Source organism: Myotis lucifugus, unplaced genomic scaffold (genome assembly GCF_000147115.1).
Source record: "Myotis lucifugus unplaced genomic scaffold, Myoluc2.0 scaffold_79, whole genome shotgun sequence".
NCBI lineage: Eukaryota > Metazoa > Chordata > Mammalia > Chiroptera > Vespertilionidae > Myotis > Myotis lucifugus.
Genome location: NW_005871127.1, coordinates 1,601,572 through 1,625,049, shown reverse-complemented (window position 1 = coordinate 1,625,049; position 23,478 = coordinate 1,601,572). Strand labels below are relative to the sequence as shown.

Sequence of the window (23,478 nt, the reverse complement as noted above, 5' to 3'; positions counted from 1 at the left end):
AGTTTCTATCTCTCTCCCTTTCTCTCCTTAAACATATCCTTGGGTAAGGATTAAAAAAATGTTAAAAAACTTTAAATATATAAAAAAGAACACATCACTCCTGCTATATTCTATGCATTAGGAGCAACTCAATAGGCCCAGCCTACACTCAAGAGAAGAGAGCACACAAGAGCATGAAGAGATCACGCAAGGCAGAGATGATCTTAAAAGCTAACACGGCTATCACAGCAAAATGGCTGAAAGCCAAGACAGAGGGAAAATCTTAAAAGCCACCACAGCAAAAAGCATTTTATCTTCCAAGGAAAATAAAAGTAACAATTAACGCATTGCGGGTGGGTCACGAGCATTCTCTTCTTTTCATATTACACAGTGTTTCACATGAATGTTAAAGGCACGCCTTAAGATTAAATACCCATTGCATTTTGAAGTTATTTATTACATGTTCTTACAAGCTAATATCTTTTTAAAGTACGATACTTTGTAAAACGTTTTTTGTACTGGTTCAATAGAAACTTATCTGCCACTGAATAGAGCTAGAAATAAAACTACTGGTGCCCATTGTGGTAAGTGAATCAATGAAAGAAGACAACAAAATTTAACAATTAAGAAGAAGAACAAAAATACTTGACAACCTAGCACTTTCAGAACACCTCCTCCCTCCACACGTCACACACAAAGTATCGTGTTGTCTCAGATTTGTACAAAATAAATAAATTATTAGGCAGGAAGAAAATGATCCCTGGTGGAATTTCCTTTATGTAGAAAAGACTGAAGAGCACAAAAAGAATTTAAAAATGGGAGTAAATCAATAGAAATTGCTTAAAACAATAAACAATCTAAACTTACTGAGTTTTAAATACATGTAGACTTAAAGTACTGCAGGATAATCACACAAAACACAGGAGTAGAGTAAATGGGGCTTAAGTGCATTAAGTTCCTTGCAATTTCCAGGAAGTAGTGATAATACTAATTAAAGTAAAAATAAAATAAATTAAGGGCACAGATATCTGACAATGACTCATATCTGGCCTATATAAAGAAAACTCAAAACCTAATAAATACATATTTCCAATTAGAAAATCAATAAAAACATTTCAGCGATGTGCATATATGGATTTCAAATAAGAATATAAAAATGTTCAGCATCATTACCCATTATATAAATGCAAATGAAAAGCATAAAGAATTTTATACATATAAAAGCCTAAGCCACTGAAGGACCTGTTGACCGGTCAACTGGTTGCTATGACATGCACTGACCACCAGGGGGAAACTCCTGCATTGAGCATCTGCTCCCTGGCGGTCAGTGCACTCCCACAGCCAACCTCCCACAGCCGGCCAACCTCCCGTGTTTCCTCCCCCCAGCCACCCCCCTCCCCAATCGGCCGTGATCACCGGCCAGGCTGAGGGACCCCACCTGTGCACAAATTCGTGCACCAGGCCTCTAGTATCTCTATCAAAATGATTAAATAAAAAACAGTGGCAACACCAAATGCTGATGAGGATGTGGAGAAAATGGATTGCTCAGACGTTGCTGGTAGAAAGGTAAAATGTTAGACCCCCTCTGAAAAACAGTTTGTCAGTTTCTAAAAAAAATACTAAACATGCGTTTACCATGTAGCACAGTAATTATACTCCTGGACATTTACTGTAGAGAGATTAAAAAATTATGTCCATGCAAAAATAGGCTTTATCTATAATAGTAAAAAAGTGGAAACAAAATGTCCCTCCATAGATACATCCAAACCACTGAATAATATGGAATTACACTCAGCAATAAAAAGAAAAACTATTAATATACACAACAACTTGGGTAATCTCAAAAGATCATATACATTATGATTATCTATAACTAGAGGTCGGGTGCATGAAACTCATGCACGGGGAAGGGGGGTCCCCTCAGCCCAGCCTGCACCCTCTCCAATCTGGGACCCTTTGGGGGATGTCCGACTGACGGTTTAGGCCCGATCCCCAGGACATCGTCAGTCAGACATCCCTCTCACAATTCTGGACTGACTGCTGGCTCCTAATCGCTCACCTGCCTGCCTGCCTGCCTGGTCACCCCTAACTGCCCCCCCTGCACTGACCTGATCACCCCTCACTGCCTCTGCATGCCGGCCTGATCACCCCTAACTGCCCCCACTGCCGGCCTGGTTGCCCCTAATTGCCCCCCGCTGCCAGCCAGGTCATCCCCAACTGCCCCCTCCCTGCTAGCCTGGTCACTCCTAACTGCCCCTCCACCAGCCTGGTCACCCCTTACTGCCCCCATGCCGGCCTAGTTGCTCCTCACTGCTGCCCCCCGCCAGCCTAATTGCCCCCAACTGTCCCCCCTGCCGGCCTGGTCACCCCCAACCGTACCCCCACTGCCGGCCTGGCTGCCCCTAACTGCCCCCCTCTGCCAGCCTGGTCACCCCAAACTGTCCCCCCCCGCCGGCCTGGTCACCCCCAATGCCCCCCGTGCTGGCCTGGTTGCCCCCAACTGCCCCCCCTGCCGGCCTGGTTGCCCCTCACAGCCTCCCCACCGGCCCAGTTGCCCCATGCAGCCTGCTGCTCAGTCATGTGGTCATCCCTCACTAAACTCCCTGACGGCCTGGTTGCCCCATGCAGCCTGCTGTTCAGTCGTTTGGTCATCCCTCACTAACCCCCTTGCCAGCCTGGTCGTAGGCAGCCATCTTGTGAGGATTAATTTGCATATTACCTCTTTATTATATAGGATAATAAAAGCATGATATGCTAATTAGACCGGACGTCCTTCCAGACAACCTTCCGGAAAAAGCCGGGACTACGAGCAAAGCCTGGGTCCAGGTGCCTGCCTGCAGCCGGAGGGAAGCCCAGGTCCCGGGTGCCAGAGGGAAGCCGGTACCAGCAGCCAGGGGAAGGAAGGCCTACTCTTGCACGAATTTCGTGCATTGGGCCTCTAGTGTTTTTATAACATTCTTGAAATTATTAAATTACAGGGATAGAAATGCTCGCCAACCAACAGGGATTTGAAAATTTATCTACTAGACTTTTTTGTGGGGACACATAAAAGATAAAGTTTACAGTACAAAACCGGCAACAATTGACAAACTGAGGGCACACCGAAATGGAATAAAATGATTCATGATGTTTGCAATTCCATCGCTTCATGTTATCAGCAGTGCCTGGACCAGAATGATCATCAGTTTGAAAACAGGGGTTGACAAAAAAAAATCATTTCTGTAGATTCTTTTAAATTTTGAAAATCAACTATATGTTAATAAATTCTGATTTTATAATCATTCAAAGTGTGTATACATTTTTGGGGGACAACCGATATGTAAAAATTTGTAGATCAATACAAAAAAATGACTGACAAACCAATAGAAAAGTAGGCAAAAGAAACAGGAACTCCACAAAGTATATCCAAATAACCAATAAGCATATGAAAAGGTACTCAACATAATGAGTTTTCAGGAAAATGCTAATTAAAACAATATGATATTACAACATAAGCCCAGAGTAGCTAAAATTGGGGAAAAAGGAATTTAAAAGTGGTGTGCCAAGTGTAAGCAATGATGTGCAGCAATGAGATTTTCATAGAGTGAGAGTATAGACCTACAACTACTTGGAAAAACAGTTTGACAGAATCTATAAATGCTGAATGTATACCTTAGGAAATAGAAATTTCACTCTTAAGTAAATATCCAAGAGAAATGAACACTTATAAACATCAAATGACATGTGCATGGCAATTTCATTTACAATAGACCCAAACTGGAGACAACAAAATTACAATCAACAAAAGAAAGGACAAACATATTCTAGTATATTCATACAATGAAAAATGGAAAAGAACTTCAGCTATATACAATGTAAGTGAATGTCACAGACAAAAAAAGTAAGAAAAATAAGCCAGGTACTACACACACACACACACACACACACACACACACACACACTGAATGGCCAGATTATTATGACCACCTGATGTTCGTAGACAAATTAGCTATAATTTCGCGCTGAAGTTGCTAGAGGGCCAGACGGAAGCAGGTTGTTTACCACAACAGAAGTGATTTTTTTCTGAAGATATGGGTAAACAATGCGATTTAACAGCCTTTGAACGTGATTATATATATATATATATGTTATATATACTGAGTGGCCAGATTATTATGACCACCCCATCAGTACTTCGTTGGGCCACCTTTTGCCTTCAATACTGCGGCGATTCTTCTTGGCATTGACCCCACGAGATGTTGAAAGGTGATGTGAGGAATCTGACACCATGCCTGATGAACAGCACTGTCCAGTTCTGGGAGATTTGATGGTTGTGGAATCAGCTGCCTGATGACTCTTTTAACTTCGCCCCACAAATGCTCAATTGGATTGACATCTGGTGATTGTGGGGGCCACCTAAGCAAGGTAAAGTCTCCCTCATGTTCTTGAAACCACTCCTGCACAATACAAGCACCGTGGCATGGCGCATTGTCTTGTTGGAGGAAGAAGCCATCTCCACTGGGATACGCCATCAACATGATAGGATGAACTTGATCAGCAATGATACTTAGGTATGTTGTGCTATTCAGACATTGTTCCACACGAATTAAAGGGCCCAAATCATGCCAGGAAAACATGCCCCAAACCATAACACTGCCCTCACCAGCTTGAAGGGTTGTACTCCTGCATGTGGGGTGCATGCTTTCATGCTGTTTCCACCAAATTCTCACTCTGCCATCTGCATGATGCAACTGGAAACGTGATTCATTGGACCACATGACTTTTTTCCAATGCTTGACTATCCAATCCTTGTGTTCCTGTATGAATTGGAGATGTTTTATCTTGGTAAGTGCAGACAGCAAAGGTGTTTGAACAGGCCTTCGGCTTCCATATCCTATACGATGCAGTGTACGGCTAATCTGCCTACAAACGTCAGGTGGTCATAATAATCTGGCCACTCAGTGTGTGTGTGTGTGTGTGTGTATACATACTATATATATGTATGTATATGTATATGTATATGTATATATATGTATCCCACGTTCAAAGGCTGTTAAATCGCGTTGTTTACCCATATCTTCAGAAAAAAATCACTTCTATTGTCGTGGTAAACACCCTGCTTCCCTATTTATAATGGTCTGGCCCTCTAGCAACTTCAGCATAAAATTATAGCTAATTTGCCTACAAACGTCAGGTGGTCATAATAATCTGGCCACACACACAGAGAGACTGCATTTATATAAAATTCAAATACGTATTTATGGGATAAAAGTCAAAACAGTGTATTATCTGACTTTTATCTGGAATCTAAAAAAGCTAAACTCATAGAAAGAGAGAGCAGATTGGGGGTTGCCAGAGGTTTGGGGCAGGAAGAAATGGAGAGATGGTGGTCAAAGGTACAAACCTCCAGTTATAGGATAAGTTAAGGGATCTATACATCATGGTGACTATAGTTAACGATACGGTATTGCACACTTGAAAACTGCTAAGAGAGTAGATCATAAATGTTTTCACCACACACACACACACACACACACACACACACACACACACACACAGGTAATTATGTAAGTTAATGGATAACTCACCCAATTGTGGCATTCATTTCACAATATATATGTCAAATATCATGTTCTATATCTTAAATTTACACGATGTTATATATTAATTATATCTCAAATAGGCTACACAAAAACAGTGATTCTTTTTAGGGAGAAGGTTAGAACTGACTGAGGGGACACCGACAGTCTTAGGAGTGGTGGTAACTGTCTATATTGTTATTTAGGTGAAGGGTTATATGTGTATATTTGATTTCTAAAAAATCCTTGAGTGGTATAATTTTTCCCTTTACTGCAAACATTTTAAAACATTTTTTAAAAGTTTGCAAAATAACTGATACAACCAGAACACGGAACCTGGACAACAACCTAATGAATGACATAAAACTACTTCTCTTTTAAAAAGTAGAAATAGCCTCTACATATCAAGCTAAACCTTTTATGACACTGAATTTACAGTTGAATTACTAGGCACTCACCCTAAATAAAGGGGACTATAGAAAGTACATGTCTATCTGAAGATGGAGCTTCCTCTATTACTGTGATGGATGACCCTCCTCAGGCTTCTTATGAATTTAACGGGCTGACTTCCATTCCCAGAATAAATCCTTTAACAGGTACTCAAGTCAACATGAATTGTCAGCAAATGTGTTTTACCCCCAACAATTATACATTTTTGAAACTTGCAATCATTTATCTGCAGATAAAATTACAACAAGAAAAAAATAACCATTATGTTATCTTATACTTTTACACACTGGGACTAGGCTGACATAATTGAGAGATTTCAAAATTATAAACTGCTTTTTATGTTTTTTTTCCAATAATAATAATAATAATATCTATTATATAAAATTAATATCATTCCAAAAATCAATGACTTAAATATTTTGATTATATTAATATGATCTAAGTACTTAAGCTTAACCAAATTCTTCAAGTATGCAGAGTCACGTAACTAAATCTACTACAAAAATATTGAAATATTGTCTTCTTAAGTTTCATCTATCTTTCCTGGGTTGTTAATTGAAAAGGAAGTTAATGTGTTTAGTTCTATTTTAATGGCCAACATCAATCTCTCCAAAGTACTGTCTACAAAGATGACTGCTTAGGATCAAAAGGAATTTACTTGTGGTTCCGTTACTGCAATTTTGAATGCTCAGTATAGCAATGAGAATAAAATGATCCAAGCACTATGGACATTTGATGGGCATTACATTTTTATCATTGGAAAGTCAAAATGTATATTATCTTGAAGCAAGAAAAATGACCACTTCTTTGGCAACCCTAACTTCACAGACTTCAAAAAAATTTATAAAAATATATTGCTGGCTCGATTTCCCATTTTTTTTGTAATTCTTTAATATAATGAGAAATAAGAAATAGGCACTCTCTGGGGAATCTGACAAAACAGATGTACCTCATAGAAAGGGAGACTTTTTAAAATCTGCACCTTGTCCTTTTTTTTTTTCAAAACAAACAAACAAAAAAAAGTGAATTTACAAAAATGCTGTAAAACACTCTCTGGAACTGGTCCCAAGTATGAAATGCAAAGATGGGTAGGATGTTGAGGGTATTCAATGACATACAGCACCTAAAATCATAGCAATCACAGGAAAAATATTTTTTTATACATAATAGAACTGCATTTCAAGTTTGCAACCAAAGGAGGCCTCCTTTTACATAAATCTTTCAGTGAAATACTGATTAGAGCACAACTCTGATGCATTATTGAACAGGCAAAAACCCTAGCACAATAATTGATGGTGGCACTTTGATTTAATGATCCTTATTTTTAAAGCTAATCAAAGAAATTGAGTTGCATGTTCAAAGGGGATTAGCTTAATGTGATGAGACTATTTTGGACATAAAGTCGCTCACAGCTCCTGAACTAAACAAGATACAAAATGTAGCAGCAAGTTATATAGGGTTGAGGGGCAATTTCAAATGAAATAAGCATAATTTTACATTTTCTATGAGACCTTTCTTTCATTCATTCAAATACTTAGTGAGCACCTCAAATATTCAAGATATTAGGCTCTAGTTGAAGAGAAAGTAATTAAAGAGGCAAATTAATGCTTTCTATAATCACTAATATGTTAAATATCCTATAAAATTACTCCACCCGGATTAATTCACCCACCTTTCTTTTACTAGATATGATTATTGAGTAGCAAAGCAGATAGTGGTCTAAAAACCACATTATAATCTGCGCTATTTTAAAGTAGCTGTTGACTATCATTAGCTGATCAATTTAAAAGGTAAGGAGATTGAATTTAGAGAATAATTTCTTAACCCAAGAATGTTTAGCTAAATAAAAACTGTTTTAAAATGAATAGTCATTCTAAGTAATCAAAATGCAAAGTTTCTGGTCCTGTCCCTATGTATAAAGTACATAGTTTCAGTGCCATATTTGTCTTAAAATCCCCCTGTGCTAAAAAGGATAAACTATGAACCATGAAACTCAAGATGGAAAGCCAAGAACACTCAAACCTAAAGAAGAAAATGTATTAAAGAGTAAGTAAGATTCCTGTCTCCTCCCTTTCGGTATTTAGACAACTATATATGGATGATTACCATCCTACCCAAGCCAATGCTGATTGCATTAGCTTATTAAGTGACAAGATCAAGTACAAGACTTTGTACTGTTATACAATGTCATCAACCTAAGTGAAAGGCCAAGTAGAGGTTACGCTATTTAATAATGTTCTAGTTTTCACACAAAACTGCATATATAAAGATTTTATTCATTCTTAAAATTACATCATAAAATATATTGATTAAAATGCATACTCACTAAAATGTTGGCCTCAGACAGCATAATGAAGAGTACTCCATGTATATTTTGTAAGATAATTTTTAAAGAAGGTCTAAGTTTAACTAAACTATTTAGAAATATTCTACATAAAAGGATCAGACACACCCACCACCAATTTCCTAAAACATATATGAACACTTTGATAAAGACTAGAAATAACTTGAAATTAAAACAGTCACAGTTTTGTTTTAAACTATTTCCATTATGCATTGTTATAAAAATCTTTTTAAGTTTACAACTTTAAAAAAGTTAGGTCCAATAATGAAGTAAAATATAACAAGATTCTTTAATCTATCCCCTGACTTTCCACTAAGATTCCAATTAGAGTTCCCTAATTTCAAAAACAGTGTTGTTGTTGTTTTTGTCACACGATTTGATTATTTTAATAATACCTTTATTTTTTATTCGCATCCCGGGGGGGGGGGCGTAGGTATCTGTGGTAGGATGAAAAAGGAAAATGACAGCAAATTCTTCTCATCTCCTCTCATCAGGAGCAACAGTCTATTTCCCCACCCACTGAATCACTAGAAAAAGTTCTTGATGGAATAGTAAAATTATGAATATTTTAAAATCTTGACTCATGTGTACAGCAAGCATGTCAAACTCAAGGGCTAACCCAGGCCAAATAAACGAGGCATGCGGCCAGCAGGCCATGAGTTTGACATGCTTGGTGTATAGTATATCTTTTTAAAGTACTTGTACTGCATAAAAAATAAAATTATTGTCTAGAGGAAAACCACTATTACTTGAGTTGCAACCTGAACTAGCTATAATGTTTTCATGAGCACCATTATTAAAGGGTGTCCCAAAATTCACGCAAGTAATTTTGATAGGAAACACAGATTTTAATTAAAAATTGTAAATGTTTTATTGACTCATAAAGTACACAGTATAGGGTTATGTATGGAATACCACATTGGGTAAATGGCCTCCACTGCTTTGCTGGCACATACGCAAAGCCGTGGTCTTCATTGGTCTTCATTGTCCCTGCTCCTGGGCCATAATTGGTACTTGGTAATGCTTATCAAATTGAAGGGATTGAAATCAAAGGGCAACAGATATTAGAATCTGATTCAATGATCCAAGTAAAATTAGGCTTTTATTTTTTGTTGTTGTTAATGCTCACACAAAATTCAAATCTTGTGTGAAATTTGGGATACCCTTTACTTAAAAAACATTACTGAATATCAAAAAGTGATTACTTAGCTATATGGCAGATAATTTCTTGAAAATGAAGGAAATAAGCCTGTCACTTCAAGGAAAACAACTGACAGCAATTGTGGCCATAATAAAATTTGAGCTTTCAAGTGATAATTATAATTTTGGAAAACTTGGATTTGCCACCTTAAGCATGACAACTTTCCATAATTTAAAGACTCTCTTGATAAGATGAGAAGCTCCAAGTGTAATTTTTTTTGTATTATACAATGAAGCATAATTTTTCCACTTTTCACATTTTCCAGATGACCAGTATGATACAAAATTATGCGTAGGTTTGATATATTCAGCCCGGCCAGTGTTGCTCAGTGATTGAGCATCAACATATGAACCAGGAGGTCACAGTTCTATTCGTGGTCAAGGCACATGCTCTGGTTGCCAGCTTGATTCCCACTGGGGGGCGTGCCAGAGGCAACTGATCAATGACTCTCATCATTGATGTTTCTCTCTCTTCCTCTCTGAAATCAATAAAAATATATTTAAAATAAAATAAAATATTCAAAGAGCAAAAGAAACAGACTTAAATAAATACACAATTTTCATTGATTTGGTTTCAGATTCTACATTGTAACTAAACTTTGAGAAACTACCAAGAAGAGCTTGGTAGCCCTGTCAAAGAAAGATATCCACAAGTATCTAAAAAGGCTATATTATAACTTTTCGGAGCTAAATATCTGTGTGACATCAGATTTTCTCTAAATGTATCAACTAAGTAAGATCACAAATCCAAACAGATCAACTGCATAAGCAGATATGAGAATCCAGTTATTTTCTATTAAGCTACATTAAAGAGATGTGCAAACATGTAAAGCAATGCCACTCTTCTCACTAATCTACATATATAAAAGGCTAAGTGACCTGCTGACCATCTGACTGCCTGACCAGCCGGTACATATAATGCACACTGACCACCAGGGGTCAGACACTCAACACAGGAGCTGCCGAACTGTGGTAACTTGGCAGCTGTAGTTCTCAGGTGAGCACCCCAGAACCAGAGAGGAGGGAGCCCAATTACTGGTGGGGCTGCACAATTCCACCTTCGGCCATGGGTGCACGAATCCGTTCATTGGGCCACTAGTTTTTAAATATCATGGGTTTATTACAGCTAGTTTAAAATTATTAATAAATAATAATTTAAAATATTTCTCAATTTTAATTTCTAACCTCATAAATACTGATGTATAAAAAACATAAACAAAAGCGCATTGTGGTCCCTAGTAATTTTTAAGAATAAAATCAGGTCATGAGACTGAAATGTTTGAGAACTACTGCCTCAGACAATTAAATTTCAAATAGGAGGAGAAGGAATAAGAGAATATTTATTAAGTGCTTGGTAAGCATCAGGCTTATGCCTTAGAGTTGCTAGATCCATGTTATTTAGTTCCCACTTTACAACTAAAGAAGAGAAAAAAAGAGGGTCAATGAAGAGATACACACACACATACACACTACATGTGCATTTTCATTTTAAGAAATAAACCCTTGCTTATCAAGGAAATCATTAAAATATGTTCATTAAGACATTTATGAGGACAGCGAAACAGAACATGACACAGCTTCATGATTAAGACCTGGGTTCTCAAGCCAGCCTGCCTGCTTTCAAATACTAGCTTGACCACTTAACTTCTGTGCCTCTGTTTCCCCATCTGTAAAGTGAGGAAAATAATATTATCTACTTCATAATACTGTTGTAATGATGAAACAGGTAACTGTAGAGAATAGTTCACAGTAAGAACTTTATACCTGATAATTGCTATGAGGAGGAGAAGGAAGAGGAGGAGAAAGAGAACATCTTATCAATATGGTTACTATGAGAAAAACTCCGAATTTTCAATGCAACTTCATTTATTTGGCTAATTTATTTATGTTAAAAATTAGTTCTCTAATAAGGAAGGATACATTATTAATGTACAACAGTTGTGGGTATTTAAAAATATTCATGTACTCATTAATTAAGCAACCATTTGTTGAGTGTGAGTCAAGTATCATGTTAGGCAGAAGGTATTCAAAGATGGAAATGGCATGGTTTTTATTCCCAGTAAGTGGACTCCAAGCAAACCTGAACTACAATCCATTCCTACACTGCTCTGCATGCTGAACACACGGCAAGTGGAGCACAGCACGTACACCCAGCCTAGGCATGTGTGTTGACGGGTATTTGCAGAATGTCTTTTCTTTATTTAAATCTCAACACTTCTGTGCTTTCTTAGCAAAACTGCCAAGGGAAAAAATGTAAAGAATGTAGCTTAAGCAAAAATAATGTTCTTATCAAAAAATGCTGACATACAAAATTTCTACATCAAAGGGGAGAAGATATCAAAATGAAGTTAATCTAATTTAAATGTCAAGAAAAACAGTAATTCAGAAAAATGAAAATTTAGGCAAACGACATGTTAGAATTTTTGCAGTGTTTTTCCTATCAGTCCTACATTTTCAGAAGACAAAATGGATTCGCTGTTCACAATCTGCTTAGAGAAAAATAAAAATAAAACAAAACCTTACAGGCAAGTATAAATACATACAAGGGTGTGCAAAAGTAGTTTTACAGTTCATATCGAAAAAGACACACAGGTTGTGATAATTACAACAGCTTTCATTAATTCTGTTTTGTGTAATCGCCACTATAAACCCCTGTATATGAAAATGAACACATGAAGACTAATATTACTTTGCCATATCGCCTCTCCATTCCACTATTTTCATTTACTTTAAAGTTAAGCATAATTATAAATAAAACCTGAATGAAAGTTTTAGTTTATATTTTAAAGGCCCTCTGGTTAAAATGTGGGGGCAGAATTTAAGACAAATGACAATCTTACTAAATTTGAGCTTATAAATTGTTTCGTTTAAGTGCAATTCTCTTTAGGAATGCTATTAACAGCCCCCCCCCCCCACACACACACAACTTATTTGTTCCTTTATATTAGAGAAGTAAGAGTTTAGAAATAATGTAATTAAAAGTAAAAAGCACTGGCTTCAGGATCAGATAGACATATTCTTCTCCTAAGTCGACCAATGAATAATTTTGTGGTCCAGATTAAGTTACATAACATCTGTCCTTCTTTTTCTTTTTCTTTTTTTAGATGCAGAGAACATTTTAATGGTTGCTAGATGTGAGGGAGGTTGGTGAGATGGTGAAAAAACTGAAGGAATTAAGATGTATAAACTGGTAGTTACAAATAGTCGTGGGACTGTAATACATAACATCTTTAAACCCCATTTTCCTCGCTGGACAAAACAGAGATAACCCCCATCTACCTCTGAGCAGATGAACTGGTTAAATGAGACAAAGTCCATAGTACATGAGGGCTTCATAAAGGTAACTGTTATTGTTGCAATAGCTTCAAAGATAAGATGACTGTTCTTAAATTCTTGGGTTAAAAAAAACTCATTTAGGTTATACCCAGCAAATTTCACATTTTTTTCCTCCAAAGAGCATTTAACTTTGTCACAAAAACACCACACAATTAACACCATTTGCTGTTTTAGACACACACGCATACCCAATGGCAAGCTGGTGCTGCATTTTAATCCAGCACTGTATAAAAAGCTTGAACAGTGCCTCTTGCCCAGCATAAAACAAGAATTTCAGTCCTTTCAAAGGCTCTATATTTACAAACGTTTAGTTAAAGGAACAAACATTTAAAAGCTGTTATTGTACCAAAAATAAAGTATTTGAAATTCCTACAGTAAATAAACTTTATGGTAAATGTAGAAACATAAGAATAACTTCTTTTCTTTAAACTTCTCTTAGACCATGTACTTTAGAGTCTCAAGACACAGACACTTTCCTGGTACGCGGCTGCCATGATCTCCCATAAAAGTAAAACCATTTCAGGGATAAGAAAAACCTCTTTTCATTCTCACAAGCAGTATGAACTGGGAAGAATTCTACTCCGGTTTTTAGATAATTCCTGTTTATGGGGTCAAGGCTTATTTTCTTTCTTTATTGATTTCAGAGAGGAAAGGAGAGGGAAAGAGACAAAGAAACATCAATGATGAGAGAGAGAACCACTGATCGGCTGCCTCCTGCACGCCCCCTACTGGGCATTGGGCCCACAACGCAGGCATGTGCCCTTGACCGGAATCGAACCCAGGACCCTTCAGTCTGAATGAAGGCCGACGCTCTATCCACTGAACCAAACAAGCCAGGGCCATATTTTATTTCTTTCTGTCCCCCTCCCCTTACCGACACCAAGTCATAATTTAACTTACACATTTTTTGAGAGACAGGAGTCACTGCAGGCCTACAGATGAATCAGCTTCATTTCCATCTCCACTTAGAAACCACAGAGAGAGGGGGCCTGCTTTTGTCATTTACACAAGGAGTAAAATAAAGCTGAGGAAACAGGCATTTCTGCCCTTGGAGACACGAATGGCACAAAACAGTATCTCTGTGATTACCAAAGTCAAAGACAAAGGGCTCAGCTATCAAAATTCTCATTTCTCCATCAATTGTAAAAATCTAAATGTAAGAAATTATCAGAACCACCGATGCTACGGCTTAAACGTAGCATATACCACAGCACTCTGGCCACGAGAAGTCTTACACACATGTGCCTGTGGAATGGTGGCCCTGCAGGCATGCCCCAGAACAGTGAGTTCCACCCAGCACCCCGCTGGTATCACGTATCTGAAAGTGATTCTCTGAAACACACACGGACTACCTATTTTTCAAGGTTCCCTAAAAGTTGCTCCTGTTTGAAGACAAAGTACCAGAGAAAATAAAACAGGGTGTACATTCCCTCATGCACATTCTGGCAGAAAAGCCGTCGCTTTTATAAATTAGAATGTGATGCAATCTTAGTGTGTATTCTTAGTGTATTTCATTCTTAGAAAGATGAAAGAATCAACTCTTAGGAGACCAACTGATGTATTTTACAATTATAATTGAAGCTCTTATCTATCAAACTGTTATTAAAACTCTGACCTTAATTTTATATTATGGGTCTTTTACTACAATTTTTTTAAATTTAGAGAAATAAAAAAATACGATTGTTAAAATATTGTATCTAATGCAACAGTCAGAAGATAGAGTTAATACAATTTCAACTTGATACAATGAAGTTTGACACAGAAAGCTGAATGCAAAAGAGCAAAGATGGTTTAAAAGACAAAACCTTAAATTACAGAATCCTTCACAATCTGGCTGGAAAGTTTCCTCTCTTGGCCATAGCCTGCATATATTCAATTTCTCTGATAATACAGGTCTGCATGTGACTATTTCACAGTTTGGCAACATCAGCCCTGCACACTTTGTAGACTCAACCATTCTGTTTAGGAGGGTTGTTATGTGTAGCGAGAGTGGGTGTTCAGCATGCCCATTACATGCCAGCGGCATGCCGTCCTCATCTCCAAATGAGGACAACCAAAAATGTCTCCGGACATTGCCAAATGTCCCCTAGGAAGGGAGAATGTCAAATCACACCCAGCTGAGAACTGCTCTATGCCCATGTAAACACTGTTCCCACCACCTAAATAATTTCTCCCATCTCAGCAGAAAACTCCTACTCTCTTTTCAAGATCCATCTTACATGCTATCTCCAGTGTGTACTTCGAGTCAAAGTTAGCAATCCGTTCCTCTCATACCACCTACCTTCTTGTTTTTCTATTCGATTACATAAGAATATATATGTTCTGTTTTCCTGTATAGATAACTAGGACCTCCATCTTATTTATTCACTATAGTTTATTTATTTCAGGTGTTCAGTAAAGTTTTATTAATAAATGATTATGAGCCTTCTTTTATAAAAGCATCCCTGAGATAACCCTTCCACTGTCAAGGGAAAATTTGGTTCACTGAATGAGGTCTCACATCAAGAAATAAATAATTCTCCAGCTTTTTTGTTTTATTTTGTTTTGTCTTTGCCCCTGGGAAATGGAAATTAAAAGATATACTCAATTTTAGTAAACCAAGGTCCTAGAAATATCTAATTCTCTGACATTTTTATTTGATCTTTGTGTAGATTTATCTTAGCATCACCTGTTAGGCAACATGTTTTGCCATCAGAAGTTTTGTCAAATTTGTTTTTGGAATGTGAACAGTAAAACTTGGAAACAAAGAAATATAAACCAAGCAGGTAAATCTTAGAAACCAAACTAAGGAAAAACTTAGAAACATAGAAATGCAAACCAAAAATTCATACCATGAAGATCATATTTCAGGAATAAAAATGAGCCTAGCTGGTGTGGTTCAGTGGTTGAGTGTCAACCTATGAACCAGGAGGTCACAGTTCGATTCCTGGTCAGGGCACATGGCTGTGTTGTAAGCTCGATCCCCAGTAGGGACGTGCAGGAGGCAGCCAACCAATGATTTTCTCTCATCATTGATGTTTCTCCTCTCTCTCTCTCTCTCTCTCTCTCTCTCCCTCCCTCCCTCCCCCACCCTCCCTCCCTCTCTGAAATAAATAAAATTATGTTTAAAAAGCATACAAATGAAAAAGAATATAATAATGTTCACTAACACAAAAGAGTAATTTCCAACTTGATTTTATGTTAAGTCAGTATCTCTCTAGCTTTTTCAAGTGATGTCAAAATTTTCAAGGAAAAATCTGGTTTAATTGTGTGTATATATGCATTATGCATCTAATTCTAGATGATATGTATAGGAGCCAAGACTTTTCTGGGAGAAAGCTGAATGAACCAGAAGCCTGGAAATATCAAACAAGAACAAAAACAAAAAAGAGAGTGCTACTCTCCAAAAAAACCTGAAAATCATTACAAGGCGAGTCCTCTAGAATATTCAGAGCCTCGGAGCTTGGTTCCCACATCAGCAGCTCTTGTAACCTGAATTACCCACATCATTTCTTCAATCTTACTGTTGGTCTCTGTTGCCATAACTTAAAAAAGAAAAACTCAGCAATATAAATTTTAAAAAATTAGTCCCCAATTTCTATGAACATGGATGGACCGTGAGAACATTATGCTAAGTGAAATAAATCAGTCAGAAAAAGCTAAGACCACATGATTTCACTCATATGTGGGATATAAAACTGAAACTCATGAACACAAACAGCAGTGTGGTGGTTGCCAGAGAGAAGGGGGTGGCGGGAGATGGGGGTCCAAATATAAGGTAACAGGAGAAGATTTGACTTTGGGTGGTGGGCACATGGTGCAGTATACAGATCTTATAACACAGAAACCCACACCTGAAACCTGTATGTTCATGTTGACCAATGTCACCCCAATCAACTTAATAAATAAAATTTTTAAAAATTAATAATTTTAATCCACAGTTTTCTTACAAATAACTCAGGGTAAAAGATGTTTGATTTAGTGCCTGTGGTCAATTCATAAGGCAAAGCAATTAATTCATCAAGAAAGTAACATGCACCTATACCGGACTGGAGAAACATCATAGAATAAATATGCAAATCCAATTTTCTCATGGCTGACAAATTCCTATTATCAAACTGCTAACGTGTTTATTTGCCCCTCAATGGCTGGATTTTTGTCATGAATACACATTGAGCTCCGCAGTTATTAGCTGTGATGGCTAGGTGACAGGGAGGACACTACAGTAGAATTTGTACTTGACAGATCATTGACACACAGTCCCATTTCTCTTTTCTCCTTCTCTTCACTTAACAGGAATCATGCAGTAGGAAATAAACTGGAGCCATTAGCGATTATTCAGGTTTAATAGCACACATCCTTTTAGCTGGCGGTTAGAACAATACACAGTGTGGCAGAGTTAAACAGAGGCATCAATTATACTCTCAGACCTGTTAATATTTTTGACAATATTTAAATAGCACATCCCTTCAGGGCATGGCTTTCTTTGCCCTCTCAGTTACACACCTGTCAAGTGCTTAATTTGCCAAAGGGAAACAGTTTGATATCTAAGGGCAGTCTTAATACTGAAGAGCAAATTAGAAAAATTAAACATTATTGAATAGAAGTAATGAGGAGGATCTGAGGGGAAGAAATAGTAGGCTTAATTCAACATGGCATGTCAGCATCTGTCGGTAAAGCAACAATATGATCATGTTCTCCAATATGCTGCATTTACCTTAAGCTTTTGAATTATTCACTTCCTTTGATTTTTGAAAAGACGGGAGAATTATGGTGAAGAAAAATCAGAGGGGTCCAATACTAAAAAAGATGGTGATAGTCACTTGCACCTACTGTGCATATAAAAAGATACACCTGAAAAGATAATTTAGGACCAGCCTAAACAAAAGCTAGCCATTGATCAGATCTGTGTAGCTACTGATTTCAAAGCACAAAAAACTTCATTCCTTTGATGCACTAATTAAACTACAAATATTAACAAATTACTAGTTGGAAAACTATATGGAAAATTTAAATCTAACAAAGTTTAGATTAATTTTGTTTAAACTTTAAAACAAAAAATACAAATTTTTGAAATGTTACTCTAGTCATACAAGAAAAAAAAATCTGGTTCAATAAACAAATGAAGTTGAATTAGTAAAGAATGGAGACTAAAGTGACAATTCAAAACAACTCAGAACTTATCAGCGGTTTTAACAGAAGTTAAACTTTTATCAGCTAAGCACCTTCCTTTGGGGGAGAGTGGATGATGTGAGACAGGCTGCAGAGTTAAAAAAGGGTTAAAAAAGGACGAGTTCTAGTTCTAGTCACACAATCTCTCTAAGCTGTTGTGATAAACAGGGTATGGTCCTCTTTGGTCCCTTACAGTACTTGGACAGGTGAACAAAGAGCCAAAAGTCCAAAGGCACATAAGACATGCCTATGGAATTCACCAACCTCACAGCTTACTTAGTCCTGAAATGTATCAGCATCTAGTATTGTGCGCCATACATTCCCAAGGACGATGCAGCTGAATCATGTGGGGCCCATATCCTACTTCTACCTGGAAATTGTAAAGCAAGTCCACAACAAGTAGGCCTCTTTCTCCCTCCCTTCCACAGACCTGGTAAGTACAAACACTACTCCGCTTACATGAGGCTGACTAGAAGGGGTATTTTGACAGTTATCTCATTGGGCTTGTAGTATTTCCTGACATACTTACTAGTACTTTTTGTTTCAACTTTTCCCCTCATTCTAATCATACCTTCGTACTACAATAAGGGGAGAAGACATCTGCTCAACTTCACACACTCTGAATAATAACCAGGTAGTTTTCCAAATCATAATCACACCTACATTCAGGATATTGGTTCTCCAAAACCTTGCCCATCCATTCTGAAAATGAGTACCTAAAACCAATCTGTTCAATAACTTGCAAAGAGGACAGATACGACTGAGTATAACAAAAACATACCTTCTTCTTAATTCATGATAATGACTTTAAAAATCACTACATAGAAACTCACTAGAGAAAAAGATTTTTAAAGATTCTTCCTGATGTTTTGGCTACCAAAATATACAGATTAAGAATTTTCATGACATTAAACAAATTCCTTCTCTACCGCTACTAGTGGTTCTTTTTGCATTTGGCACATTCTTTTTAGTTTTTGTGTGTGTTATTTTTCATTGGAGCTGAACTTTCACTGAATTATAAAACCAGTCTTTAAGTTTCATTTTTCACCTTTTAAGGCAGAATGATTGCTAGCAAGTCATCCATTACCATTAAAGTAATGTGAAAAATATTAGAATGGGAGTTAGCTTGGAATGGAGGCATTGACTGACTTTAAGCCTTGTGAGGATAATAACAATTTTAAAAATATATTCTTTAAACCCTGAGAAATGGCAATTAAAATAAGTAAATTCAAAGAACAGCTGACTTCAATTTTCATTCTGTCATTGTGATATGTTTCGGTTTTAATATAAATGCTAGGACTTCTTAATGCTCATAATTTTTACAGAAAAAAAATACTGTGTTATTACATTTAGAAGTTCCAGTGTTTGTCACCATCTGATGCTGTCACGAAAGGAATTGCTACTTACACTTCTTTAAGAAGTGAGAACTGCAATTCCTCTAACTGATGACAATGTAATTATTCCTTTTACTGTCAAAATAGAGGTGATTTCCTTTCCTCACACACGATTACACATGCAAATCCAGGCTTATCTGAAATCTTGTGAGTGCACTGAATGTCTGAATCTGAAAGAGCAAGACCACAGGAACAATGAGCTGTGGTGATGATGGAAACCAAGTCTACAGCCATCCACCCTAAACATATTCTATCACCCCCTCCTCCTGTAGGGGCTCATTCTTTAGCATTCACACAGCTTTCAACACAATGTCATATCATCTACAGTATACAGCAACAGCCTTTACAAAAATAACTGGGGGGGGAGAAAGCCACAGTGAATCTGAGTGTCTCGTTTGGAGGTTTAAATGACTTCATTAACTATTCATTAACACATACAAAAAATCAGCTTTTCAGAACCACACAAGCCTTTCCCAAGATCTGTGCCATCCCGTGGACGCCTGCTTTGGGTGAAGAATGTCCTACCTGGTCTTTCAGCTGCTGTACAGAGGTCTGGAGGTTCAGAATCTGACTGAAGAGTGGGCTTTGCAAGACCGACTTCAGAAGGTTCAGCTTGTCTTCGTTTGCCACATCCCCACGCTCTCGCAGCTTGGCTTGCAAGCGCTCTGCTGCCTGCAGGGCCCGGTTTTTGTCTACACCAAAGAGCAGCATCCGTCAATAACAGGATCTAAACACACGCGCACATCACCCATGCTCATAGACATCCTAAAACTGTTCCTTTTGAGAGCATAAAACTGACTCAGAAAAAAAAAGAGGGACTGAAATGTGTCACTATAAACATGTCCCTCAAACCTTGAGGTCTCTCCTAAGAGACTGTTGGGAAGCAGGAGTTAGAGTGTAGGCTACACGCAGCTAATTGTAAAGTACAGAAACTAATTCGGGTAAAGTATATTTGAGTTCTAAAGCCAGCTATTTGAACTTTTTAATAAAAACTACTGAAGACTAAATGCTCTGGGATCTTGCAAATGCTGACATTTTCACCTTTTAAAAATTTCATTTACACATAAGAAAAAACAGAAATATAACTAACTCACAAATAAGTGAATGTGGATAATGTTATAACATCCAAAATATGACAATTTCATATCTTAAGAGCAAAGCATTCTATACTTGAGAATTTGCTTGAAAATACATCACAATAATGCATATCTCTTCAAAAGCACCACTTTTTAATACTTCAACTGTTTTTCCAAAAATTTAAATAGCAAATTTACATATACATTATTGCATTATTATATACACATTATCACCAGAAACACTTTTTACATATAATATTAAAGGTGGACTTATACAGAAATTGGAAATTAAAACATGAATTAATGTTGACTGTGAGTTTACAAACATATACAAATTTAAACAAACAATATTTACTCATATGCAGAATTTTAAAAGCAAATAATGATAAAGAGACACATGAGAACTTTATTTTGGGTCATATTTCCTATGGTATCTCTGAATAAAAATCTAGTACTAATTCCCCTGTCACTTCTTGGAAGGTGTGCAACTTAGTAACAACCTGCAGAATAAAAATTAGAAAGAAATAATTTAATTTTAAATGTCCCCTTTGCTTTCCACTTTCTTGTGAGGAGGTTTCCTATGTGGAGAGCAGTCTTTATCATGTGGGACTTTAGTATCAAATGGGTGCTGAAGGAAGTGTACACCTATGCATTTTCTCTTTTTATGATAAGGGGTATGTATCGTGCACTGTGCTCCGTGCATTTTCATCACTGGCACAGCACCAGGAACAAAAGTCACCGTAATGATTCCCATGATCAGAAAAACAGTTCCTTCTTTTTCTACCACCCACTCCCACCCTACCCTCAATACACACAGCTGTCAGGACACCAGCAGCACTCATCAAGGTGCCAGACAGAAATCCACATACCTTTCCACACTCACACCTGAGGGGTTCCCTGCAGTAGGTGTGGACTGTGGTGTCAGAGGAGGGACAGCAACTGGGTGTACCATACCTGACACACCCAAAACTAGTTCCACAAACCAGCTTCTCTACAGCTAAACAACAGTGTAAAAAAATTAACACATGATCTGGGGAAATCTGAATATTTCAACTTAAATGATCTCACGTAGAAATTAAACTGCCTTCTATCATCACTGAAGCTTGTCAGTCTACATTTTTGTTACTTATCTTTAGCAACTTAAAAGCAAGCACTCAGTAGTATTTTACCTGCTATAAAGTAAAAATATGGCATTGGAAATTATCTTTTTCAGTATTAAAAATACTGTTAAACTTTCTGGTGCTATTCAGAAATAAACATGAGCCAACATTAGGTTCATACATGAGAAGTGGGTTTACATTAAGCATAAAACCCGTAATTAGTAAAACATCTCATGTGCTTTTAACTTTTGCTAATAATGTTTTGTAACACTTCAGATGAAATTGTCCAAATATAGAAACACATTACCTACTATCATGCTAGAAGATAAAGACTTTTAAAAATGAAGTTACGATAGATAGAATTCTGTTATATTGAATATACTGTTTTTCAAAGATCCTAGTGGAATGAGTTTCAATTTTTATAAAAATAGAAAGGAATAGATCTTACCTATCGTTTCTAACATTTTATTTTCGAAGTTCAGTGTTCTTCTCTATAGAGCAACCAAAACAGAACTCTAGGGAAAAAAGAAATAGAATGAAATGGTTATTTTTATCAGCAAATAGACCGAACGGCCGGACAACTGAACAACCAAACAACCAGTCGCTATGACATTCACTGAACACCAGGGGGCGAGCATGGAACATGGCAGGCATTGGCAGCAGGCAGCAGAGCATGGAACATGGCGGACGTTGGCTGCGGCGGGATGGTGGAGCAGGTGAGCGGGGGCGCCAGACCACGGTAGGGTGCTGGTCACTGTCATTGGGGGTGAACCTCTGGTGGTTACTGAAAACTCTTTGCTCCCTCCTGTGTGACCCAGTCCCACCCGGCGCTTGCACCTGCTGCTGGCACCAGCCCCGCTCACACCCACTGCCAGCACTGGAGCCGCCACTTGCACCCGCTGCCGGTGCCTGGCGCTGGTCCCAATCACTCAGTGCTGTCTGCGGGTGTGAGCGGTGGCTGCCAGCCCCGATCACCCCTGAGGGCTTCTCCACTTCCCCCTGCTCCTGAGGGGCAATCGGGGCAGCAGCAACCACTCACGCCTGCTGAAGGCGCTGGCCCCACTCGCACCCACTGCTGGTGCTGGCAGGGCTGGTGCCGTCAGCATGTAGGAGAGGCAGTGCGGGAGCAGGGCTGCCAGCAGAGATGGGACTGGGGGACGCGGCAGGATGGGCCAAGACCCACCCCTGTGCCCACTGCAGCCTCGAGGCCCACAGTTCCTCTCAAGGTGCACGAATTCGTGCACTGGGCCCCTAGTATATTATAAAAAGCACTTGATGCTATTATAATTCCTTTGACCATTAAAATCTTGTTGACTTATAAGACAGTTTCCTAATAGGCCAAAAAAGTGATCATTTTAGGACTAATTCAAAATTATCTTTTATTTGCAGGTAATATTTGCAAAATAAGGCAAAATGTATGAAATATCTTTTAAAGAAGATGACAGACGTATCCAAATCTTTCCTTAAGAGCTCTTTAACACAGCGCACTAAAATCTTGGATTCCTTTAAAGATCCTTACTACACAGTAAGCTTACTAGACTCTGCATGAGAAATTCTGTGGGCAAAAAAATGACAACATAAAAAGTAGAGGTGGCCCTGGCCTTGAATACTCAGTCTTAACTGGGGAGACAAGTCCATATGTCACAAGTAGAAATGAACTGTGACACTCAAGCAGAATGTGAGTCACTGGAATATAATACATAAAAGCAGAGATGAAACACTGAGTACAAGAGTGTTAAATAAAAGAAGATTCTTCAAAGGTTTTCAAAATAACCTCCTGACTATAATATTCTCTTCCTTCCCATTAAAAAAAATAAAAAAACTTCTCAACTCCTTCAATTAACACAGATCTCATCTTTCGTTGACAATGCTTATCTAGACAGTTTAAAG

At 37.7% G+C, this 23,478-nt stretch overlaps 1 protein-coding gene across 5 annotated transcripts in view; it reads right to left on the bottom strand.

Moving 5' to 3' along the window:
- The window catches only part of MPDZ (multiple PDZ domain crumbs cell polarity complex component), a 135,167-nt gene extending 113,062 nt beyond the window's left edge, over positions 1-22,105 (bottom strand). For 4 of the 5 annotated variants that reach the window (XR_002829772.1, XM_023755552.1, XM_023755555.1 and 1 more), the window contains exons 1-2: positions 22,037-22,105; positions 19,938-20,104 (exon numbers count right to left, since the gene is read on the bottom strand). Coding sequence is in view for 4 of the 5 variants with exons in the window: in XM_023755552.1 (XP_023611320.1) it covers positions 19,938-20,104; positions 22,037-22,052 (183 nt within the window). In the remaining variant the exon portion in view is untranslated. The remainder of the gene's footprint in view (positions 1-19,937; positions 20,105-22,036) is intronic. The other variant, XM_023755553.1, reaches the window with a different exon arrangement.
- Positions 22,106-23,478: the final 1,373 nt, after the last annotated feature.